This window comes from Hemibagrus wyckioides, linkage group LG05 (assembly GCF_019097595.1).
Source record: "Hemibagrus wyckioides isolate EC202008001 linkage group LG05, SWU_Hwy_1.0, whole genome shotgun sequence".
NCBI classification, from domain to species: domain Eukaryota; kingdom Metazoa; phylum Chordata; class Actinopteri; order Siluriformes; family Bagridae; genus Hemibagrus; species Hemibagrus wyckioides.
In genome coordinates, this window is record NC_080714.1 from 29,830,601 (window position 1) to 29,857,227 (window position 26,627).

The 26,627-nt window shown below is 41.8% G+C and overlaps 1 protein-coding gene across 1 annotated transcript; it reads right to left on the reverse strand.

Moving 5' to 3' along the window:
• Nucleotides 1-373: 373 nt before the first annotated feature.
• cept1a (choline/ethanolamine phosphotransferase 1a) lies at nt 374-26,202 on the reverse strand. The gene is made up of 9 exons (XM_058389262.1): nt 26,000-26,202; nt 24,917-25,175; nt 24,433-24,580; nt 24,107-24,248; nt 23,683-23,767; nt 23,143-23,274; nt 6,469-6,627; nt 4,658-4,783; nt 374-4,151 (listed from the first exon to the last, which is right to left on the reverse strand). The coding sequence occupies exons 2-9, from the start codon at nt 25,148-25,150 to the stop codon at nt 4,029-4,031; spliced, it is 1,149 nt and encodes a 382-aa protein (XP_058245245.1). The 5' UTR covers nt 25,151-25,175; nt 26,000-26,202; the 3' UTR covers nt 374-4,028.
• Between the last annotated feature and the right edge of the window lie 425 nt (nt 26,203-26,627).

Here is a 26,627-nt window from a genome sequence, read left to right on the forward strand (position 1 = left end):
CTGATTAATGAATAAAGCCTGAGTCTCCTTATTAAACACACTGAAGCTGATGAATCTAATAAAATAATCACCTGCGGATTATATTTATTTATTATTTTTAGTGTATTAACTGGTAGACGAATAAAGAACAGATCCATTTGCAGCATTCATTATTTTTCAGAAGGTGAAAATCGAGCGAGTTCTTCTCCTCACAGCTGGTGTCCTACACCACGTTCTGACCTCACGCTCTCACCTCGCTCTTCTCTCTTTTCCTTTTCTCCAGCAGAACCCTGAGAACCTTCACGCAGAACCTTCTGGTGTGGTGGAGTGTGTGATTGTGTTCATTCCAGACTCACGCTGAAACAGGAAGTGCAGCCGAGACTGGACGTTGGTGTTGATGTTAATATAACAGTCTTTATTTTCACACTGGACACGTTACAAATCAGCTTCATGACACTCCATGTAAAATTAAAATACAGACCAGGTGAGACTCTGAGGGTTAAAAACAAGCAGCTGTTTCATCTGTCCAAGATTAAATACCGCAAACTAAAAAACAAAAAAAATAACAAAGATTTCTATTCTTTATATTTCCATTTCTTGATTTTTAAAACCCACACTTTGTATCAGAAAGGGTTCCATGTAGAACCTGTTTAAAGAAGTGAAGAACCCTTCAATATCCAACAAACCCTTTTAAGTGTGAAGGGAACAGAACTGTGGACTTGTCCCAAACCACACACCCTAATCATCTTCAATGGTCACAGTGCATTATGGGTATTCTGTATCTAAATGTTTTTGGACGCTGATCATTAATGCCACTCCTGAAATCTAGCCCAGAACCCTCAAGTGTTCCTCTCTCACAATGCATTGTGGGATTGCACATTAACACAAAAACATTTCCTAAAATAGTCCCGAGTGTGCAGTGTGTAGTGAGCATGAGGTTTAGAACACACGCTTCTTTAACACACCTGCTTTGGGTTCACTCAGCACCACATCTGTATTGAGGTTATAGTGGGTGTGTCCTGCTCACGAAAAACAGTGTGCTACTCCCAGAACCAGAAAATATAAAAATAAACAGAAAAAAATCATATCAAACAGGAGTCTCTAAAAATCTGTAGAAATAATAATAATAATAATAATAATAATAACGAAATGAAAACATTACAGATTTATTAAAGGAATGTGAGGAAATTAATCACCAACACACTGAGGTAGTGAGTTAAACAGGACTGTGTACACACACACACACACACACACACACACACACTTCCTTTAATGTGTCGTAATCTCATGAACAGAGGAATTAAAGGTGCAGTAATGAAGAAAACACTGTGTAAATACTGTAGGCTCCTCCCACCTCATTTGCATATACAGAAGCTGAACCTTAAAGGTGCAATAAGAATTCTAAGCTGTGTGTCATTTCATTGTTTTAACATTACCTATCACTTTAGAAATCAAATATTCACAACAAACACAGGGCTCCTTAGGCCCCGCCCCCTTAAGCCACACCTTCCACGGTGCCTGATCACTTCATTAACCAAACTACGACAAAAATATAAACACAGAAGGTAGAAGGAAAAGTTCTACACAGAAGCAGAAATTGATCCTCATGAAAGAAGCGTGAGATGTGAAGCTGAGGTAGTCTGTTAGAGCGGTCAGGAGCACAGAGAAGGGCAAAAAAAAAACACAACAAAATATTTGAAACTTCCTGTAGCTGAGTCGAGTTTTATTGGGCATGAAGTGCACTACATAGGGAACACACAGGAACACTACACCCTAGGCAGTAAGCAGAAACAGGAAATAAGAGAGGAAATAAGAGTTTGTGAACGGATCATCATGGGAAGGTGGAGGAGAAGAAACCATCAAAATCTAGTTGTTATTATCACCACCACCACCACCACCACTAGGACAATTCTGTCACTACTGTGTCTGACCAATCAGTGACCAGCACTGTTTGTAGCTCCGCCCAGACTGTTACTGGACACTGGATAGTTCTAATGATGTGAAATGTAAATGTAATGAAGCAGACAGCAGAGCAGCTGAAATGAAGAAGCAGGAAGTCAGGATGTGAGACCAGAGCACAGGTTTAATAAAAATCAGAGCGCTGACCTGCGCAGCAGCGTAGAACAGGTTTAAAAAAAAAAAAAAAAAAAAAAAACTTCAGGAGAATAAAACTGACCTTTTGAACTCACTATAACTTTCTGTACATTATTACTCAGATGTAGAAAAAACACTTACTGCACCTTTAAAGCCTTAACACACGTGAGAGTAACGGGACGTGAGTGTGAATGAGATCGGTCACGTGGTTGGTGTGTAGAACGTGGTGTGCATAGAGTCCAGCAGAACAGAGTGAGGAATAACCGAGAAAGGCACGTGATCGTCACATTAACTCAGGAGTGTAAACAACACAGATCTGACCAGTCAGCGTGCTCACACACAGTCTTCAGAGGCGGAGCTTAATGTAGTGACATCATTATCAGCCGCTACTACGCTCCAATAACGCTTCAGCCGCTCCCTCGTCCACTTCCCCTCGATGACCATGTTAAAGGCCGTTAAAATCTCATCTCCAGCTTGGAGGAAGTTTATTCAATTACCCAGAATGCACTGCACACCTGTGGTGCATGAAGCCTTTTCCATGTAAAACAGAAGCAATACAATATAAATATTTTAAAACTTTTAAAACATTTGATTGTTGCTAGCTGGTTAGTGTGCTAGCGTGTACTCTCAGGGGAAGTGGACCAGAGCGTAGTCTTAAACCGGATCAGAACACAGCGCCATGTTCTCACAGCTCCTTCAGCAGCTGCTTTAGATTCTAAATCACAAAAAGTCAAATGTTTCTGGAAGACTTGAGGCCTGGTGTACGACTGCAACACAACTAACAAACAACAACAAAAATACACACAGACATTTTATATAAAAACTAGGGCTGGGCAAGTTAACGCGTTCTCATTAATTAAGTAACGCAGACAATTATTTTATCGCGCATTAACACAGTTTTTATTATTTTGTAAATTATTTTAAAAGTCTGTTGAATACACATACAGACAAACCATGGGTGACGGGAGGGGTGGGATCTTCATCCGTATTGGCTTGGGATAAACATCATGACACGTCTGAACCAATGAAAGCGTTTGGGATAAGCGTAAGACTGCCGTGGGGCTGAAAGGAACCGGAAAAAAAAATCGAACAGGTGAATAAACAAACACGGAGAAAGGCATGGAACCTTGAGAGGGGGAGAGAGGGGGGGGGAGAGTTAACTCGCGTTAACTCATGACAATCATGCAATTAATCGCGATTAAAAATTTTAATCGTTGCCCAACCCTAATAAACACACACAACACTGACACTGACCACACCCACACGCTCCGTACACCACAAAACACAAAGCTTTAATCTGATCTTCTAACGAGATCTGTACACCGCTCTCCTGTGTGTGTGTGTGTGTGCGCGCATGTGTGTGTGAGAGAGATCAGAAAAGCACTAGACAATAAGCTGATCTACCAAACTTGAGCGTTAAAACTTTGTTCTGATGCTAACTCTCCTGTTCCTGATAATCAACTGCCTTTTATTAGCATCTCATATTAGCATCAGAGGCCAGTGTGTTAATACTGTGTGTTAAAAAGTGGTGAAAATCTACCCTAAAGAATTAAAATGACACGCCCTGACACGCCCCGACACACCTCCCCGACACTCCTCCCTGACATCATGTAACTGTATAAACTGTGAATGTTGCTCTGTTCATGGTGTTGAGGGAATCTGATTAGCTGAGAATCCACTTCCTGTTTATAATTCCTATTAAAAACAAACAACACTAATGTTCAGCTTTAGTGACAAACTTATATCAGAAAAATAATAAATGTTAATATGCAATGAAAATTAAAAATAATTCCTCAACCTATAAAATCGACTGTGTGTGTGTGTGTGTTGTTTATTAGTTCACCGGAGTGACTGGTGACTGACCTGCTGTAGGAGCATAACAGGAGGACGGAGGATTTTAGAGTGTGTGTGTGTGTGTGAGAGTGTTTGTGAGATTGTGTGTGAGAGTGTGTGTGTTAGTGGTGGTTGTTGCGGCAGGTTTTGGGTTTCTGAAGGCTGAAAACACTGATGTTGAGGTGAGTGGCGATCTGCTTACACACACTCGTGCAGTAACACACCAGATCACATGCAGAGAGCACCTGTACACACACACACACACACACACACACACAGAAAACAGAACACGTAATGACATCAGTAAAATGTAGATTATTATAAATGTGCAGCAGCTGATAGATGCTGTTCAGATTCAATTTTATTAAATAGAAATAAAAATGTAAATGAATTAAAATAAGTGAAAGGTTTATATGTTGAAGTTTAAACTCAGATTAAAAGTATAGAACTGTGTAGTGTAAAGGTTTCTGACTGTTATAAGCTTTAATAATTCTTATCAATAATATAAGCTTAATAACATGAATATTGTTTTATAGTAGTTTAATAATTCAGTTTAATAATTCAGTTTTATAATTAAGTGAATCTTCTTTTAGTTTAAACAGATTCTGCTTCATCTAGAGGATCACTGATGTTAATATTCCATTCCTGCTGCTTGAAATTGAACTTTTTTGCTAATAAACTGTCACATGAAACAACAGCACATTTTCCTGTTTATTGTGTGTGGGAGGTGAGGAGAGTGTGATGAACTCACCAGCGCCACCCAGAGGAGGAAGTGTTCACTGAAGAAACTGTTCAAATACTGATTAATAACCAGGAGCAGAGGAGCCAGGAAGGCAGCATCACTGCGCTGCATCTCACTCTTCGTCATGTGGGCTACCTAACACACACACACACACACACACACACACATTATTATTATTATTAATACTATCTTGAACTTTAAATAATAATGAAAGAATAATGTAATAATGTAAATGTAAATTACAATCCATTCTGTTATAGGAACATTTCAAATAAAAATAATAATAATAATAATAATAATAATAATAATAATAATATACACTACTCACAAAAAGTTAAGGATATTTGTCTTTTGGGTGAAATTTATGGAAAATATAAAAAGTTCACACTACAGTGATATTATATCATAAAAGTAGGACATTTAAGTAGAAGCTGCAATGGTGATTTCCTCATCTCAAACAATTTATTGAAACAAAAGCCAACAACAGTGGTGGGTATACCACAACAAAAAATCTCAATGTCTCAATAATCTGTCATGTGCCCTTGACCATCAATTACAGCTTGACCACGACGTCTCATGCTGTTCACGAGTCGACTTATTGTCTGCTGAGGCATGGCATTCCACTCTTCTTGAAGGGCGGCCCTCAGGTCATTGAGGTTCTGGGGTGCAGGGTTACGAGCCTCTACACGGCGACTCGGCTGATCCCAGAGGTTTTCTATGGGATTCAGGTCTGGAGAAAGTGCAGGTCACTCCATTTGAGGTACCCCAGCCTCCAGCAGCCGTTCCCTAATGATGCGACCTCGATGAGCTGGAGCATTGTCGTCCATGAAGATGAAATTAGGCCTGTGTTGTTCATGCAGGGGCACAATGACTGGATTAATGATGTTATTCAGGTAGTATTGGCTTGTCACTGTACCATTCACAAGATGTAGGGCAGTTCTGTATTGAGTGGACACACCTGCCCAGACTGTAACACCACCACAACAGTGGCTGATGCATAGCGCTCTCCTTGACGTCTCCAACATCATTGGCGGCCATCATTTCTGCTCAACGTGAATCGACTTTCATCAGAGAACAGCACTGAGGCCCACCGGTCCCTCGTCCAGTGTAAATGCTCCCTCTTCCAGTCTCTCTGTATCTCTGTCCCAACCTGCTGATGACACTCTGTGACACTCTAAGCTCAGTGGCCACTTCCCTCTGAGAACATCCTGTTTGAAGCCTCACAATGGTGAGGTTCTGTTGATCAGTTGTTAGGTGTGGTCTTGGTCTCATGATGTCAAAATGTGAACAGCATGATGAAGAGGACTGTTTAAATACCAATTCTAATGGAACCAGAAAATTTATTGGTGGATTCATGGATCAAACACCAGTTGTGAATTTTGCCGTTAAGCTCCTTGTTAGAGAACAGCAAGTTCTGCAGAAAGTACTGAAACACTGAACAGTTGGACATGTGCATTCAGAAGGGTAGAGAAGGTCAAATTAAGTTCACCTGGAAAGGATATAGTGCATTTTAGGTGCATCCTGAAATTTCACCCGAAAGACCAATATCCTTAACTTTTTGTGAGTAGTGTATTTAAATAAACATACAAAGACCTGAAAGATTAATAAATCATTAAACAATTTAAAAAGTAACAAATTTTATATTAAAACCTGAACAATTTACAAATAAAATGTAATTTATTATAAAAATAAATACATTGCTTTGCTATAAATAACCCAGTACATTTAACAATTTTCTGCATTTTACAGTGTGTGTGTGTGTGATATCACAGTATAATTATGATATAATATTGTACATAGAGTAAGCAGTGTGTCTTTACCACCAGGCGGTTGATGAGTTTGGCGGACCCGAAGCCGAACGCCAAAACAAAGAGACACGGGTTTTTCTCAAACAGCTGTTCTGCTGACATTTTATACACAAACACCGCTAACACCAAGACCAGAGTGATGTGGAACGCTGGAGACAGCACACTCGTCCCCTACGGGGGGGGTTGGAGAGACAGCAAGAGAGAGACAGCAAGAGAGAGACAGCGTGTTTTAGACATTTTTCAGCAATGTTTAAATAGATTACTGATTACTTTCATTTTTAATTTAAAAACATGAAGAAAACAGCAGCACTATAACTGTGTGTGTGTGTGTGTGTATTATGAGTGTGTGTGTGTGTGTGTGTGTATTACGAGTGTGTGTGTGTGTGTGTGTGTATTACGAGTGTGTGTGTGTGTGTGTGTGTATTACGAGTGTGTGTGTGTGTGTGTGTATTACGAGTGTGTGTGTGTGTATTACGAGTGTGTGTGTGTGTGTGTGTGTATTACGAGTGTGTGTGTGTGTGTGTGTGTATTACGAGTGTGTGTGTGTGTGTGTGTATTACGAGTGTGTGTGTGTGTGTGTGTATTACGAGTGTGTGTGTGTGTGTGTGTGTGTATTTCGAGTGTGTGTGTGTGTGTGTGTGTATTACGAGTGTGTGTGTGTGTGTGTGTGTGTGTGTATTACGAGAGTGTGTTTGTGTGTGTATTACGAGTGTGTGTGTGTGTGTATTACGAGTGTGTGTGTGTGTGTGTGTATTACGAGTGTGTGTGTGTGTGTATTACGAGTGTGTGTGTGTGTGTGTGTGTGTGTGTATTACGAGTGTGTGTGTGTGTGTGTGTGTGTATTACGAGTGTGTGTGTGTGTGTGTATTACGAGTGTGTGTGTGTGTGTGTGTGTATTACGAGTGTGTGTGTGTGTGTGTATTACGAGTGTGTGTGTGTGTGTGTGTATTACGAGTGTGTGTGTGTGTGTGTATTACGAGTGTGTGTGTGTGTGTGTGTATTACGAGTGTGTGTGTGTGTGTGTGTATTACGAGTGTGTGTGTGTGTGTGTGTATTACGAGTGTGTGTGTGTGTGTGTGTATTACGAGTGTGTGTGTGTGTGTGTGTGTGTGTATTACGAGTGTGTGTGTGTGTGTTACGAGTGCGTGTGTGTTACGAGTGTGTGTGTGTATATTACGAGTGTGTGTGTGTGTGTGTGTGTGTGTATTACGAGTGTGTGTGTGTGTGTGTGTATTACGAGTGTGTGTGTGTGTGTGTGTATTACGAGTGTGTGTGTGTGTGTGTGTGTGTGTATTACGAGTGTGTGTGTGTGTGTGTGTGTGTATTACGAGTGTGTGTGTGTGTGTGTGTGTATTACGAGTGTGTGTGTGTGTGTGTGTATTACGAGTGTGTGTGTGTGTGTGTGTGTATTACGAGTGTGTGTGTGTGTATTACGAGTGTGTGTGTGTGTGTGTGTGTGTATTACGAGTGTGTGTGTGTGTGTGTGTGTATTACGAGTGTGTGTGTGTGTGTGTATTACGAGTGTGTGTGTGTGTGTGTGTATTACGAGTGTGTGTGTGTGTGTATTACGAGTGTGTGTGTGTGTGTGTGTGTGTGTATTACGAGTGTGTGTGTGTGTGTGTGTGTATTACGAGTGTGTGTGTGTGTGTGTGTATTACGAGTGTGTGTGTGTGTGTGTGTGTGTATTACGAGTGTGTGTGTGTGTGTGTATTACGAGTGTGTGTGTGTGTGTGTGTGTGTGTATTACGAGTGTGTGTGTGTGTGTGTGTATTACGAGTGTGTGTGTGTGTGTGTGTATTACGAGTGTGTGTGTGTGTGTGTGTATTACGAGTGTGTGTGTGTGTGTGTGTATTACGAGTGTGTGTGTGTGTGTGTGTGTGTATTACGAGTGTGTGTGTGTGTGTGTGTGTGTATTACGAGTGTGTGTGTGTGTGTGTGTGTGTGTTACGAGTGTGTGTGTGTGTGTGTGTGTGTTACGAGTGTGTGTGTGTGTGTGTGTGTGTTACGAGTGTGTGTGTGTGTGTGTGTGTGTTACGAGTGTGTGTGTGTGTGTGTGTGTGTGTATTACGAGTGTGTGTGTGTGTGTGTTACGAGTGTGTGTGTGTGTGTGTGTATTACGAGTGTGTGTGTGTGTATTACGAGTGTGTGTGTGTGTATTACGAGTGTGTGTGTGTGTGTGTGTGTGTGTATTACGAGTGTGTGTGTGTGTGTATTACGAGTGTGTGTGTGTGTGTGTATTACGAGTGTGTGTGTGTGTGTGTGTGTATGTGTGTGTGTGTATTACGAGTGTGTGTGTGTGTATTACAAGTGTGTGTGTGTGTGTGTGTGTGTGTATTACGAGTGTGTGTGTGTATTACGAGTGTGTGTGTGTATTACGAGTGTGTGTGTGTATTACGTGTGTGTGTGTGTGTGTATTACGAGTGTGTGTGTGTGTATTACGAGTGTGTGTGTGTGTGTGTGTATTACGAGTGAGTGTGTGTGTATTACGAGTGAGTGTGTGTGTACTACGAGTGTGTGTGTGTGTGTGTGTATTACGAGTGAGTGTGTGTGTATTTCGAGTGTGTGTGTGTGTGTATTACGAGTGTGTGTGTGTGTGTATTACGAGTGTGTGTGTGTGTGTGTATTACGAGTGTGTGTGTGTGTGTGTGTGTGTATTACGAGTGTGTGTGTGTGTGTGTGTGTGTATTACGAGTGTGTGTGTGTGTATTACGAGTGTGTGTGTGTGTGTATTACGAGTGTGTGTGTGTGTGTGTGTATTACGAGTGAGTGTGTGTGTATTACGAGTGAGTGTGTGTATTACGAGTGTGTGTGTGTGTGTGTATTACGAGTGTGTGTGTGTGTATTACGAGTGTGTGTGTGTGTATTACGAGTGTGTGTGTGTATTACGTGTGTGTGTGTGTGTGTGTGTGTGTGTATTACGAGTGTGTGTGTGTGTATATTACGAGTGTGTATTAAGAGTGTGTGTATTACGAGTGAGTGTGTGTGTGTGTGTATTACGAGTGTGTGTGTGTGTATTACGAGTGTGTGTGTGTGTGTGTATTACGAGTGTGTGTGTGTATTACGAGTGTGTGTGTGTATTACGTGTGTGTGTGTGTGTGTGTGTATTACGAGTGTGTGTGTGTGTGTATTACGAGTGTGTGTGTGTGTGTGTGTGTATTACGAGTGTGTGTGTGTGTGTGTATTACGAGTGTGTGTGTGTGTGTGTGTATTACGAGTGTGTGTGTGTGTATTACGAGTGTGTGTGTGTGTGTGTATTACGAGTGTGTGTGTGTGTGTATTACGAGTGTGTGTGTGTGTATTACGAGTGTGTGTGTGTGTATTACGAGTGTGTGTGTGTGTGTGTGTGTATTAAGAGTGTGTGTATTACGAGTGAGTGTGTGTGTGTATTACGAGTGTGTGTGTGTATTACGAGTGTGTGTGTGTGTGTGTGTATTACGAGTGAGTGTGTGTGTGTGTGTATTACGAGTGTGTGTGTGTATTACGAGTGTGTGTGTGTGTATTACGAGTGTGTGTGTGTGTGTATTACGAGTGTGTGTGTGTGTGTGTATTACGAGTGTGTGTGTGTGTGTATTACGAGTGTGTGTGTGTGTGTGTATTACGAGTGTGTGTGTGTATTACGAGTGTGTATTAAGAGTGTGTGTATTACGAGTGAGTGTGTGTGTGTATTACGAGTGTGTGTGTGTGTGTATTACGAGTGTGTGTGTGTGTGTATTACGAGTGTGTGTGTGTATTACGAGTGTGTGTGTGTATTACGAGTGTGTGTGTGTGTGTATTACGAGTGTGTGTGTGTGTGTGTGTATTACGAGTGTGTGTGTGTGTGTGTGTGTATTATGAGTGTGTGTGTGTGTGTATTACGAGTGTGTGTGTGTGTATTACGAGTGTGTGTGTGTGTACTATGAGTGTGTGTGTGTGTACTATGAGTGTGTGTGTGTGTGTGTATTACGAGTGTGTGTGTATTACGTGTGTGTGTGTTACGAGTGTGTGTGTGTGTGTATTACGAGTGTGTGTGTGTGTGTGTATTACGAGTGTGTGTGTGTATTACGAGTGTGTGTGTGTGTGTGTATTACGAGTGAGTGTGTGTGTGTGTATTACGAGTGTGTGTGTGTATTACGAGTGTGTGGGTGTATTACGAGTGTGTGTATTTCGAGTGTGTGTGTGTGTGTGTGTGTATTACGAGTGTGTGTGTGTGTATTACGAGTGTGTGTGTGTGTGTATTACGAGTGTGTGTGTGTATTACGAGTGTGTGTGTGTATTACGTGTGTGTGTGTGTGTATTACGAGTGTGTGTGTGTGTATTACGAGTGTGTGTGTGTGTGTGTATTACGAGTGTGTGTGTGTGTGTGTATTACGAGTGTGTGTGTGTGTATTACGAGTGTGTGTGTGTGTGTGTATTACGAGTGTGTGTGTGTGTGTATTACGAGTGTGTGTGTGTGTGTGTATTACGTGTGTGTGTGTGTGTGTGTGTATTACGAGTGTGTGTGTGTGTATTACGAGTGTGCGTGTGTGTGTGTGTATTACGAGTGTGTGTGTGTGTGTGTGTGTATTACGAGTGTGTGTGTGTATTACGAGTGTGTGTGTGTATTACGAGTGTGTGTGTGTGTATTACGAGTGTGTGTGTGTGTATTACGAGTGTGTGTGTGTGTATTACGAGTGTGTGTGTGTGTGTATTACGAGTGAGTGTGTGTGTGTATTACGAGTGAGTGTGTGTGTGTGTATTACGAGTGTGTGTGTGTGTGTGTGTATTACGAGTGTGTGTGTGTGTATTACGAGTGTGTGTGTGTGTGTGTATTACGAGTGTGTGTGTGTGTATTACGAGTGTGTGTGTGTGTGTATTACGAGTGTGTGTGTGTGTGTGTATTACGAGTGTGTGTGTGTGTGTGTATTACGAGTGTGTGTGTGTGTGTGTGTGTATTACGAGTGTGTGTGTGTGTGTGTGTGTATTACGAGTGTGTGTGTGTGTATTACGAGTGTGTGTGTGTGTGTGTGTATTACGAGTGTGTGTGTGTGTGTGTGTGTGTGTATTACGAGTGTGTGTGTGTGTGTGTATTACGAGTGTGTGTGTGTGTGTGTATTACGAGTGAGTGTGTGTGTATTACGAGTGTGTGTGTGTGTGTGTGTATTACGAGTGAGTGTGTGTGTATTACGAGTGTATTGTGTGTGTGTGTATTACGAGTGTGTGTGTTACGAGTGTGTGTGTATTATGTGTGTGTGTATTACGAGTGTGTGTGTGTGTGTATTACGAGTGTATTATGAGTGTGTGTGTATTACGAGTGTGTGTGTGTGTGTATTACGAGTGTGTGTGTGTGTGTGTATTACGAGTGTGTGTGTGTGTATTACGAGTGTGTGTGTGTGTATTACGAGTGTGTGTGTGTGTGTATTACGAGTGTGTGTGTGTGTGTATTACGAGTGTGTGTGTGTGTGTATTACGAGTGTGTGTGTGTGTGTGTGTGTGTGTATTACGAGTGTGTGTGTGTGTGTGTGTGTGTGTATTACGAGTGTGTGTGTGTGTGTGTGTGTGTGTGTTACGAGTGTGTGTGTGTGTGTGTGTGTGTGTATTACGAGTGTGTGTGTGTGTGTGTGTGTGTGTGTGTATTACGAGTGTGTGTGTGTGTGTGTATTACGAGTGTGTGTGTGTGTGTGTATTACGAGTGTGTGTGTGTGTGTGTGTATTACGAGTGTGTGTGTGTGTGTGTATTACGAGTGTGTGTGTGTGTGTATTACGAGTGTGTGTGTGTGTGTATTACGAGTGTGTGTGTGTGTGTGTGTGTATTACGAGTGTGTGTGTGTGTGTGTGTATTACGAATGTGTGTGTGTGTGTGTGTGTGTGTATTACGAGTGTGTGTGTGTGTGTGTGTGTGTGTGTGTGTGTACTACGAGTGTGTGTGTGTGTGTGTGTGTGTATTACGAGTGTGTGTGTGTGTGTGTGTGTATTACGAGTGTGTGTGTGTGTGTGTGTGTATTACGAGTGTGTGTGTGTGTGTATTACGAGTGTGTGTGTGTGTGTGTGTGTGTATTACGAGTGTGTGTGTGTGTGTATTACGAGTGTGTGTGTGTGTGTGTGTATTACGAGTGTGTGTGTGTGTGTGTATTACGAGTGAGTGTGTGTGTATTACGAGTGTGTGTGTGTGTGTATTACGAGTGTGTGTGTGTGTGTGTATTACGAGTGTGTGTGTGTGTGTGTATTACGAGTGTGTGTGTGTGTGTATTACGAGTGTGTGTGTGTGTGTATTACGAGTGTGTGTGTGTGTGTATTACGAGTGTGTGTGTGTGTATTACGAGTGTGTGTGTGTGTATTACGAGTGTGTGTGTGTGTATTACGAGTGTGTGTGTGTGTATTACGAGTGTGTGTGTGTGTATTACGAGTGTGTGTGTGTGTGTATTACGAGTGTGTGTGTGTGTGTATTACGAGTGTGTGTGTGTGTATTACGAGTGTGTGTGTGTGTGTGTATTACGAGTGTGTGTGTATATTACGTGCGTGTGTGTGTGTGTGTATTACGTGCGTGTGTGTGTATTACGAGTGTGTGTGTGTGTGTGTGTATATTACGAGTGTGTGTGTGTGTATATTACGAGTGTGTGTGTGTGTATTACGAGTGTGTGTGTGTGTGTATTACGAGTGTGTGTGTATTACGAGTGTGTGTGTGTGTGCTACGAGTGTGTGTGTGTGTGTGTATTACGAGTGTGTGTGTGTGTTACGAGTGTGTGTGTATTACGAGTGTGTGTGTGTGTGTGTGTGTATTACGAGTGTGTGTGTGTGTGTATTACGAGTGTGTGTGTGTATTACGTGTGTGTGTGTGTGTATTACGAGTGTGTGTGTGTGTGTATTACGAGTGTGTGTGTGTGTGTGTGTATTACGAGTGTGTGTGTGTGTGTGTGTGTATTACGAGTGTGTGTGTGTGTGTGTGTATTACGAGTGTGTGTGTGTGTGTGTGTGTATTACGAGTGTGTGTGTGTGTGTGTGTGTGTATTACGAGTGTGTGTGTGTGTGTGTGTGTGTGTTACGAGTGTGGGTGTGTGTGTGTGTGTGTGTATTACGAGTGTGTGTGTGTGTGTGTATTACGAGTGTGTGTGTGTGTGTGTGTGTGTGTGTGTGTGTACTACGAGTGTGTGTGTGTGTGTGTATTACGAGTGTGTGTGTGTGTATTACGAGTGTGTGTGTGTGTGTGTATTACGAGTGTGTGTGTGTGTGTATTACGAGTGTGTGTGTGTGTGTGTGTATTACGAGTGAGTGTGTGTGTGTGTATTACGAGTGTGTGTGTGTGTGTGTATTACGAGTGTGTGTGTGTATTACGAGTGTGTGTGTGTGTGTGTGTATTACGAGTGTGTGTGTGTGTGTGTGTATTACGAGTGTGTGTGTGTGTGTGTGTATTACGAGTGTGTGTGTGTGTGTGTGTATTACAAGTGTGTGTGTGTGTGTGTGTAATACGAGTGTGTGTGTGTGTGTGTGTATTACGAGTGTGTGTGTATTACGAGTGTGTGTGTGTGTGTGTATTACGAATGTGTGTGTGTGTGTGTGTGTGTATTACGAGTGTGTGTGTGTGTATTACGAGTGTGTGTGTGTGTGTGTGTATTACGAGTGTGTGTGTGTGTGTATTGCGAGTGTGTGTGTGTGTATTACGAGTGTGTGTGTGTGTGTGTGTGTGTGTATGTGTGTGTGTGTATTACGAGTGTGTGTGTGTATTACGAGTGTGTGTGTGTGTGTATTACGAGTGTGTGTGTGTATTACGAGTGTGTGTGTGTGTGTATTACGAGTGTGTGTGTGTGTATTACGAGTGTGTGTGTGTATTACGTGCGTGTGTGTGTGTGTGTATTACGTGCGTGTGTGTGTGTGTGTATTACGTGCGTGTGTGTGTGTGTGTATTACGAGTGTGTGTGTGTGTATATTACGAGTGTGTGTGTGTGTATTACGAGTGTGTGTGTGTGTGTATTACGAGTGTGTGTGTATTACGAGTGTGTGTGTGTGTGTTACGAGTGTGTGTGTGTGTATTACGAGTGTGTGTGTGTGTATTACGAGTGTGTGTGTGTGTTACGATTGTGTGTGTATTACGAGTGTGTGTGTGTGTGTGTATTACGAGTGTGTGTGTGTGTGTATTACGAGTGTGTGTGTGTGTGTATTACGAGTGTGTGTGTGTGTGTATTACGAGTGTGTGTGTGTGTATTACAAGTGTGTGTGTGTATAACGAGTGTGTGTGTGTATAACGAGTGTGTGTATTATGACTGTGTGTTTGTGTGTGTTACGAATGTGTTTGTGTGTATTACGAGTGTGTGTGTGTATTACGAGTGTGTGTGTGTGTGTATTACGAGTGTGTGTGTGTGTGTGTATTACGAGTGTGTGTGTGTATTACGTGTGTGTGTGTGTATTACGTGTGTGTGTGTGTGTATTACGAGTGTGTGTGTGTATTACGAGTGTGTGTGTGTGTGTATTACGAGTGTGTGTGTGTGTGTGTGTGTATTACGAGTGTGTGTGTGTGTGTGTGTATTACGAGTGTGTGTGTGTGTGTATTACGAGTGTGTGTGTGTGTATATTACGAGTGTGTATTAAGAGTGTGTGTATTACGAGTGAGTGTGTGTGTGTGTGTATTACGAGTGTGTGTGTGTGTGTGTGTATTACGAGTGTGTGTGTGTGTGTATTACGAGTGTGTGTGTGTGTGTATTACGAGTGTGTGTGTGTGTGTATTACGAGTGTGTGTGTGTGTGTGTGTATTACGAGTGTGTGTGTGTGTGTGTGTGTATTACGAGTGTGTGTGTGTGTGTGTGTATTACGAGTGTGTGTGTGTGTGTGTGTGTATTACGAGTGTGTGTGTGTGTGTGTGTGTATTACGAGTGTGTGTGTGTGTGTGTGTATTACGAGTGTGTGTGTGTATATTACGAGTGTGTATTAAGAGTGTGTGTGTGTATTACGTGTGTGTGTGTGTATTACGAGTATGTGTGTGTGTGTATTACGAGTATGTGTGTGTGTGTGTATTACGAGTGTGTGTGTGTGTATTACGAGTGTGTGTGTGTGTGTGTGTGTGTATGTGTGTGTGTGTATTACGAGTGAGTGTGTGTGTGTGTATTACGAGTGAGTGTGTGTGTGTGTATTACGAGTGTGTGTGTGTATTACGAGTGTGTGTGTGTGTGTGTATTACGAGTGTGTGTGTGTGTGTGTATGTATTACGAGTGTGTGTGTGTGTGTATTACGAGTGTGTGTGGGTGTATTACGAGTGTGTGTGTGTGTGTGTGTGTATTACGAGTGTGTGTGTGTGTGTGTGTGTGTATTACGAGTGTGTGTGTGTGTGTGTGTGTGTGTGTATTACGAGTGTGTGTGTGTGTGTGTGTGTGTATTACGAGTGTGTGTGTGTGTGTGTGTGTGTATTACGAGTGTGTGTGTGTGTGTGTGTATTACGAGTGTGTGTGTGTGTGTGTATTACGAGTGTGTGTGTGTGTGTGTGTGTATTACGAGTGTGTGTGTGTGTGTGTATGTATTACGAGTGTGTGTGTGTGTGTGTATTACGAGTGTGTGTGTGTGTGTGTGTATTACGAGTGTGTGTGTGTGTGTGTGTGTATTACGAGTGTGTGTGTGTGTGTGTGTGTGTATTACGAGTGTGTGTGTGTGTGTGTGTATTACGAGTGTGTGTGTGTGTGTGTGTGTATTACGAGTGTGTGTGTGTGTGTATGTATTACGAGTGTGTGTGTGTGTGTGTGTGTATTACGAGTGTGTGTGTGTGTATTACGAGTGTGTGTGTGTGTGTGTGTGTGTGTATTACGAGTGTGTGTGTGTGTGTGTGTATTACGAGTGTGTGTGTGTGTGTGTGTGTGTGTATTACGAGTGTGTGTGTGTGTGTGTGTGTATTACGAGTGTGTGTGTGTGTGTATTACGAGTGTGTGTGTGTGTATTACGAGTGTGTGTGTGTGTGTGTGTATTACGAGTGTGTGTGTGTGTGTGTGTGTATTACGAGTGTGTGTGTGTGTGTGTATTACGAGTGTGTGTGTGTGTATTACGAGTGTGTGTGTGTGTGTGTATTACGAGTGTGTGTGTGTGTGTATTACGAGTGTGTGTGTGTGTGTGTGTGTGTATTACGAGTGTGTGTGTGTGTGTGTGTGTATTACGAGTGTGTGTGTGTGTGTGTGTGTGTGTGTGTATTACGAGTGTGTGTGTGTGTGTGTGTATTACGAGTGTGTGTGTGTGTGTGTATTACGAGTGTGTGTGTGTGTGTGTGTGTGTATTACGAGTGTGTGTGTGTGTATTACGAGTGTGTGTGTGTGTGTGTGTGTAATACGAGTGTGTGTGTGTGTGTGTGTATTACGAGTGTGTGTGTGTGTGTATTACGAGTGTGTGTGTATTACGAGTGTGTGTGTGTGTATTACAAGTGTGTGTGTGTGTGTATAACGAGTGTGTGTGTGTGTGTGTATAACGAGTGTGTGTGTGTGTGTGTGTATAACGAGTGTGTGTGTGTGTATAACGAGTGTGTGTATTACAAGTGTGTGTGTGTGTATTACGAGTGTGTGTATTACAAGTGTGTGTTATGAGTGTGTGCGTATTATGAGTGTGTGTATTACGAGTGTGTGTGTGTGTATAACGAATGTGTGTGTATTACGAGTGTGTGTATTATGACTGTGTGTTTGTGTGTGTGTGTATTACGAGTGTGTGTGTGTGTATTACGAGTGTGTGTATTACGAGTGTGTGTGTGTGTATTACAAGTGTGTGTGTGTGTGTGTGTATAACGAGTGTGTGTGTGTGTGTGTATAACGAGTGTGTGTGTTTTTGTATTACGAGTGTGTGTGTGTGTATTACGAGTGTGTGTATTACGAGTGTGTGTGTGTGTATTACGAGTGTGTGTGTATTACGAGTGTGTGTGTGTGTGTTACGAGTGTGTGTGTGTGTATTACGAGTGTGTGTGTGTGTGTGTGTTACGAGTGTGTGTGTGTGTGTATTACGAGTGTGTGTGTGTGTGTGTGTTACGAGTGTGTGTGTGTGTGTATTACGAGTGTGTGTGTGTATTACGAGTGTGTGTGTGTGTGTGTGTATTACGAGTGTGTGTGTGTGTATTACGAGTGTGTGTGTGTGTGTATTACGAGTGTGTGTGTGTGTGTATTACGAGTGTGTGTGTATATTACGTGCGTGTGTGTGTGTGTGTATTACGAGTGTGTGTGTGTGTATTACGAGTGTGTGTGTATTACGAGTGTGTGTGTGTGTGTTACGAGTGTGTGTGTGTGTATTACGAGTGTGTGTGTGTGTGTGTGTTACGAGTGTGTGTGTGTGTTACGAGTGTGTGTGTATTACGAGTGTGTGTGTGTGTGTGTATTACGAGTGTGTGTGTGTGTGTGTATTACGAGTGTGTGTGTGTGTATTACGAGTGTGTGTGTGTGTATTACGAGTGTGTGTGTGTGTATTACGAGTGTGTGTGTGTGTATTACGAGTGTGTGTGTGTGTGTGTGTATTACGAGTGTGTGTGTGTGTGTATTACGAGTGAGTGTGTGTGTGTGTATTACGAGTGTGTGTGTGTATTACGAGTGTGTGTGTGTGTGTATTACGAGTGTGTGTGTGTGTATTACGAGTGTGTGTGTGTATTACGAGTGTGTGTGTGTGTATTACGAGTGTGTGTGTGTATTACGAGTGTGTGTGTGTATTACGAGTGTGTGTGTGTGTGTGTGTATTACGAGTGAGTGTGTGTGTGTGTGTATTACGAGTGTGTGTGTGTGTGTATTACGAGTGTGTGTGTGTGTATTACGAATGTGTATTAAGAGTGTGTGTATTACGAGTGAGTGTGTGTGTGTGTATTACGAGTGTGTGTGTGTATTACGTGTGTGTGTGTGTGTATTACGAGTGTGTGTGTGTATTACGAGTGTGTGTGTGTGTGTGTATTACGAGTGTGTGTGTGTGTGTGTATTACGAGTGTGTGTGTGTGTGTGTGTGTATTATGAGTGTGTGTGTGTGTGTATTACGAGTGTGTGTGTGTGTGTATATTACGAGTGTGTATTAAGAGTGTGTGTATTACGAGTGAGTGTGTGTGTGTGTATTACGAGTGTGTGTGTGTATTACGTGTGTGTGTGTGTGTATTACGAGTGTGTGTGTGTATTACGAGTGTGTGTGTGTGTGTGTATTACGAGTGTGTGTGTGTGTGTGTATTACGAGTGTGTGTGTGTATTACGTGTGTGTGTGTGTGTATTACGAGTGTGTGTGTGTATTACGAGTGTGTGTGTGTGTATTACGAGTGTGTGTGTGTGTGTGTGTGTGTGTATTACGAGTGTGTGTGTGTGTGTGTGTATTATGAGTGTGTGTGTGTGTGTATTACGAGTGTGTGTGTGTGTGTATATTACGAGTGTGTATTAAGAGTGTGTGTATTACGAGTGAGTGTGTGTGTGTGTGTATTACGAGTGTGTGTGTGTGTGTGTGTGTATTACGAGTGTGTGTGTGTGTGTATTACGAGTGTGTGTGTGTGTGTGTGTGTATTACGAGTGTGTGTGTGTGTGTGTGTGTATTACGAGTGTGTGTGTGTGTGTGTGTGTATTACGAGTGTGTGTGTGTGTGTGTGTGTATTACGAGTGTGTGTGTGTGTGTGTGTGTATTACGAGTGTGTGTGTGTGTGTGTGTGTATTACGAGTGTGTGTGTGTGTGTGTGTGTATTACGAGTGTGTGTGTGTGTGTGTGTATTACGAGTGTGTGTGTGTATATTACGAGTGTGTATTAAGAGTGTGTGTGTGTATTACGAGTGTGTGTGTGTGTATTACGAGTATGTGTGTGTGTGTATTACGAGTATGTGTGTGTGTGTGTATTACGAGTATGTGTGTGTGTGTGTATTACGAGTGTGTGTGTGTGTGTGTGTGTGTGTATGTGTGTGTGTGTATTACGAGTGAGTGTGTGTGTGTGTATTACGAGTGAGTGTGTGTGTGTGTATTACGAGTGTGTGTGTGTATTACGAGTGTGTGTGTGTGTGTGTATTACGAGTGTGTGTATGTGTGTGTATGTATTACGAGTGTGTGTGTGTGTGTGTGTGTGTATTACGAGTGTGTGTGTGTGTATTACGAGTGTGTGTGTGTGTGTGTGTGTGTGTATTATGAGTGTGTGTGTGTGTGTGTGTGTATTATGAGTGTGTGTGTGTGTGTGTGTGTGTGTGTGTATTACGAGTGTGTGTGTGTGTGTGTGTATTACGAGTGTGTGTGTGTGTGTGTATTACGAGTGTGTGTGTGTGTGTGTATTACGAGTGTGTGTGTGTGTGTGTGTGTATTACGAGTGTGTGTGTGTGTGTATGTATTACGAGTGTGTGTGTGTGTGTGTGTATTACGAGTGTGTGTGTGTGTGTGTGTGTGTATTTCGAGTGTGTGTGTGTGTGTGTGTGTATTACGAGTGTGTGTGTGAGTGTGTGTATTTCGAGTGTGTGTGTGTGTGTGTATTACGAGTGAGTGTGTGTGTGTGTATTACGAGTGTGTGTGTGTGTGTATTACGAGTGTGTGTGTGTGTGTGTATTACGAGTGTGTGTGTGTGTGTGTATTACGAGTGTGTGTGTGTATTACGAGTGTGTGTGTGTATTACGAGTGTGTGTGTGTATTACGAGTGTGTGTGTGTGTATTACGAGTGTGTGTGTGTGTGTGTGTGTATTACGAGTGTGTGTGTGTGTGTGTGTGTATTACGAGTGTGTGTGTGTGTGTGTGTGTATTACGAGTGTGTGTGTGTGTGTGTGTATTACGAGTGTGTATGTATGTATTATGAGTGTGTTTGTGTGTGTGTATTATGAGTGTGTGTGTATTATGAGTGTGTGTGTATTACGAGTGTATTATGTGTGTGTGTGTGTATTACGAGTGTGTGTGTGTATTACGAGTGTGTGTGTATTACGAGTGTGTGTGTGTATGTATTATGAGTGTGTGTGTATTACGAGTGTATTATGAGTGTGTGTGTGTGTATTACGGGTGTGTGTGTGTATTACGAGTGTGTGTGTATTACGTGTGTGTGTGTTACGAGTGTGTGTGTGTGTATTATGTGTGTGTATTACGAGTGTGTGTGTGTGTGTATATTACGAGTGTGTATGTATGTATTATGAGTGTGTTTGTGTGTGTGTATTATGAGTGTGTGTGTATTATGAGTGTGTGTGTATTACGAGTGTATTATGAGTGTGTGTGTGTATTACGAGTGTGTGTGTATTACGAGTGTATTATGAGTGTGTGTGTGTGTATTACGGGTGTGTGTGTGTATTACGAGTGTGTGTGTTACGAGTGTGTGTGTGTGTGTGTATTACTTGTGTGTGTGTATTATGTGTGTGTGTATTACGAGTGTGTGTGTATGTATTATGAGTGTGTGTGTATTACGAGTGTATTGTGTGTGTGTGTATTACGAGTGTGTGTGTTACGAGTGTGTGTGTATTACGAGTGTGTGTGTGTATTACGAGTGTGTGTGTGTATGTATTATGAGTGTGTTTGTGTGTATGTATTATGAGTGTGTGTGTATTACGAGTATATTATGAGTGTGTGTGTGTGTATTACGAGTGTGTGTGTGTGTATTACGAGTGTGTGTGTATTACGAGTGTGTGTGTGTATTATGTGTGTGTGTATTACGAGTGTGTGTGTGTATGTATGAGTGTGTTTGTGTGTATGTATTATGAGTGTGTGTGTATTATGAGTGTGTGTGTATTACTAGTGTGTGTGTACTATGAGTGTGTGTGTGTATATTACGAGTGTGTGTGTGTATTACGAGTGTGTGTGTGTATTATGAGTGTGTGTGTGTACTATGAGTGTGTGTGTGTATTGAGTGTGTGTGTGTGTGTATTATGAGTGTGTGTGTGTATTGAGTGTGTGTGTGTATTATTAGTGTGTGTGTGTATTACGAGTGTGTGTTACGAGTGTGTGTGTGTGTGTATTACGAGTGTGTGTGTGTGTGTACTATGAGTGTGTGTGTGTATTATTAGTGTGTGTGTGTATTACGAGAGTGTGTGTGTGTATTACGAGTGTGTGTGTGTGTTACGAGTGTGTGTGTGTGTGTGTGTATTACGAGTGTGTGTGTGTGTGTGTACTATGAGTGTGTGTGTGTATTATTAGTGTGTGTGTGTGTATTACGAGAGTGTGTGTGTGTATTACGAGTGTGTGTGTGTGTGTGTGTGTATTATTAGTGTGTGTGTGTATTACGAGTGTGTGTGTGTATTATGTGTGTGTGTATTACGAGTGTGTGTGTGTATGTATGAGTGTGTTTGTGTGTGTGTATTATGAGTGTGTGTGTATTATGAGTGTGTGTGTATTACTAGTGTGTGTGTACTATGAGTGTGTGTGTGTATATTACGAGTGTGTGTGTGTGTATTACGAGTGTGTGTGTGTATTACGAGTGTGTGTGTGTGTGTGTGTGTGTATTATGAGTGTGTGTGTGTATTGAGTGTGTGTGTGTGTGTATTGAGTGTGTGTGTGTTTATTACGAGTGTGTGTGTGTATTACGAGTGTGTGTGTGTATTACGAGTGTGTGTGTGTGTATTATGAGTGTGTGTGTATTATTAGTGTGTGTGTGTATTATTAGTGTGTGTGTGTATTACGAGTGTGTGTGTGTATTACGAGTGTGTGTGTGTGTACTATGAGTGTGTGTGTGTGTATTATGAGTGTGTGTGTATTACTTGTGTGTGTGTATTATGTGTGTGTGTATTACGAGTGTGTGTGTATGTATTATGAGTGTGTGTGTGTATTACGAGTATATTATGAGTGTGTGTATTACGAGTGTGTGTGTGTGTATTATTAGTGTATGTGTACTACGAGTGTGTGTGTGTGTGTATTACGAGTGTGTGTGTGTATTACGAGCGTGTGTGTGTATTACGAGCGTGTGTGTGTATTACGAGCGTGTGTGTGTGTGTGTATTATTAGTGTGTGTGTGTACTATGAGTGTGTGTGTGTATTAGTGTGTGTGTGTATTACGAGTGTGTGTGTGTGTGTGTTACGAGTGTGTGTGTATTATGTGTGTGTGTATTACGAGTGTGTGTGTATGTATTATGAGTGTGTGTGTATTATGAGTGTGTGTGTATTACGAGTATATTATGAGTGTGTGTATTACGAGTGTGTGTGTGTGTGTATTATTAGTGTGTGTGTACTATGAGTGTGTGTGTGTGTACTATGAGTGTGTGTGTGTGTATATTACGAGTGTGTGTGTGTGTACTATGAGTGTGTGTGTGTGTGTATTATTAGTGTGTGTGTGTGTGTATTATTAGTGTGTGTGTGTATTATTAGTGTGTGTGTGTATTGAGTGTGTGTGTGTGTATTATGAGTGTGTGTGTGTATTACGAGTGTGTGTGTGTGTGTGTATTATTAGTGTGTGTGTGTATTGAGTGTGTGTGTGTGTATTACGAGTGTGTGTGTGTGTGTGTATTGAGTGTGTGTGTGTGTATTACGAGTGTGTGTGTGTGTATTATGAGTGTGTGTGTATTATGAGTGTGTGTGTATGAATCTGTTTCATCTTGATGTAACACATATGATGGTGTTATTTTTGGTCTTTGAGCTGAACAGAGTCACATCAGATGAACGTGTGGCAGTTAAACGAGTAAAATGTGTGAAACTGATGAACTGGAACAGCTTCCAGATTAATGATTTATGTTAATGAGTCTAATTTAGTGAATCCCACCTCCGGGTGTTTAGTGTTCCTACAGAAGGAGGAGTCGAATGACATCATTAAAATGTGACAGAAATGTGAAGGAACACAAACACTGAAGAAGATAGATCATTAAACCAGACGTGTGTCCAGACATACCGCGATGGTGGAGCCGTTCTTGCCCATCCCCCCTGTGAAGATGACCCGGAAGTAGTTTGTGCAGGAAAATATAGCTCCCAGGAAGGTCAGGAATGCAGGGATCATCTTCATCTGGACATTCAACACCGGAATCTGGTTTAACACACACACACACACACACACACACCATAATGAGGCCTGTTTACAGCTATTCAACATATATAGTACAATATTTAAGTTTATTAACAAACATGCCAAAAACAAAAACAACAAAAAACACTATGATGAATTTTTTAAAATACATAAATAACATAAAAAATAAAATAAATAACAATAAAAATCTGAATACTAGAATACAATAAACACGAGACAGTAAAGAAAAACAACAACATATTTAGAAGACAATTAAGCTGACCATTTTAATTAATCTAAAAAAAAAAAAATGTTTAATGAATTGTTCATTGAATTGTTCATGAATTGGTCAGTGGTCAGTAATGTGTGGTAAGTGTGTGTTTGTTAATTATGTGGGGAACTCAAAGCCATAACAATATGATAAAGTACCAGAGATGACCAGAGCGCTGTTCCTCCGAGAGCGGCCAGCAGATAAACCAGGATAATGAACATCTGCACTTCAGTCACATCAATGCTGCACACACACACGCACACACACACACACAATAATTCATTCAGCTCCAGCAGAAATAAACAGTAGAGTTCAGCATCCTGTTCTAACTTCACATTACACTTGTGTGAAAACTGTTTGTGTATATGAGTGTGTGTGTGTTTAAATTCGTATTATTACTACAGATACTTAATTCTTCTATGTTGTGATCGATAATCCTTTAACACACTTTTACACAACTATGTGCACCCTGACATCACACACTCATATGTGAGGTCAAAGTGGGGCGAGGCGAGGCTGAAGTGGGGCGAGGCGAGGCTGAAGTGGGGCGAGGCGAGGCTGAAGTGGTGATGGAGAACTCACATGCCGAAGCGCAGTGTTCCTGAGACATAGGTCTGCCAGTGCGCGCAGTAGAACATGAACACACCCACAAAACAGCAGAAGAACATCCAGTCAGGATTCGTCCCCATCTGAACTGCTATACATGTCCCGAGAATCACAAACACTGCACACACACACGACAATCAGTTACACTGTATTAGGGGTTACACACTTGTACACACACACACACACACACACACACACAATATCATGCACACACACACAGTCACACACAATCTCATACACACACACAGTCACACACAATCTCATACACACACAGTCACACACAGTCTCACACACAGTCTCACCAGTGGAGAGCGAGTCACAGCCATGGTCAAAGAGTTCTCCCAATGGAGTGCTGCTACTGGTCCGTCTGGCCTGTTTCCCGTCAATGGCGTCCAGTGACTGGTAGATAAACAGCCCTACTGCACAAGACAGGTATGCCCACGTCGGAGCCTGAACATGAGCACACACACACACTTCCTATTTAGTGATGGTGTGTAATATGTTCAGTGAAATATAAAAGTAGCCCAGAGTAATCATCAGGTTCTGAACAAGATTAGCTCTACATCCAGACTTGTCTCTGTCCAGCACTGAGGTGGTGGACTAAACGTCCGAACAGCTGAGCCACTGACCGTCTTCAAACGACAGGAATGTAATGAGAGAATTCTGTGATTCTTCTCAACATAGTCTTCGACTCATGGAATCTTTATTTTGTGACCCAACACTCACAATGACATGTCCTGTTCAGGTACAGTGTGTGTGTGTGTGTGTGTGTGTGTGTGTGTGTACCTGCTCAGTAGCAGTAGGACAGTGGTAGGCGAGGATGAGTGTGGTGGTGATGTTGAGGGTAAGGCCGATGATGGTGATGAGGTTGGGGGCAACCCATAGAGGAACTCTCTCCACCAGCCAGCACCAGAAGGGCTGCATGAATGGCTCCAGGAGAGATTTACCCTCACTGCTGTACCTGTGCTCCTCCAACCGCTTCAGCTGCTGCCGTGACAACCGTAACCCTGACAACACCATCCTCAAAACCTGCTGCACTCACAACCTGAACGACCACACGCACACACACACAAAAACCACACACACACAAACCACACACCACACACAACAAACCACACACACACACAACCACACACACACACACAACAAACCACACACACACAACCACACAACCACACACACAACAAACCACACACACAAACCACACACACACACACAACAAACCACACACACACACACAACCACACACACACACACAACAAACCACACACACACAACCACACACACACACACAACAAACCACACACACACAACCACACACACACACACAACAAACCACACACACACAACAAACCACACACACACAACAAACCACACACACACACAAACCACACACACACACAAACCACACACACACACAAACCACACACACACAAACCACACACACACAACAACAAACCACACACACAGTGAATTAAAGTCATTAGGGAAAGATGACAACTAATGACTTATTAATAATTAAACTGTTTATGAAAATTAAAAACTCTGGAGAGAAGTGTGTGTAAAATACATACTGAGAAATAACTGCTTTAGTAATAAAGACTAACATGTGAGGGTTTATTCCAACTGACTGGGTAAATGATAGATAGATAGATAGATAGATAGATAGATAGATAGATAGATAGATAGACACACAGATAGATAGATAGATAGATAGATAGATAGATAGATAGATAGATAGATAGATAGATAGATAGATAGATAGATAGATAGATAGATAGATAGATAGATAGATAGATAGATAGATAGATAGATAGATAGATAGATAGAGAGTTAGCATGGATAGCTTTGAGCTTTGCGGCACATTACCGTATGGTGAAGGATTTTCTGTCCGCAGTCTCACTCTCCTGTCTCCGTACAGAGTAGATCAGCTCCTCATCGATCAGCCACCTGACAGATCTCAGGAAAATCCGAGCAAAATAATCAGATTATTGAGAGTTTATCTCAGTCTGTATGATAAATCTACTCGGTGTCCATGACACACAACGGCGCGAGCACACCGGAAGTAAACCCCTCCCTAACGGAAGAGCGCGTGTCAAATCGACGCGAAGGGCATGTAAACATCTCTCATTTATTTATTTATTTATTTTATTTTTTAAATCCACATTTTTTATTTTTCTGTGTAAATGGATGTAAATATAGATATTTCTTTTGTTAAATACAGAAGATTTTCCTGCTTGGTTAAAATAATAAAGGTTTATTTCCGGTTCAGCAGTCAATCAGTGAGCACGAGCCTGGACATGTGTATGCAGTGAGAAATATAAAAGATATAATGATATAATATATAACATAAATAAATAAAAATATTTTTAAACGATGTCCTGCTCATAATAATCATCAGAGTGAAAGTTTAGGAAACGTATCAGAGTAGAAAAAAAAAGTGTAAAAATATACAATGTACCACGAGATGGCGCTACAACACTGTAAACACACACAC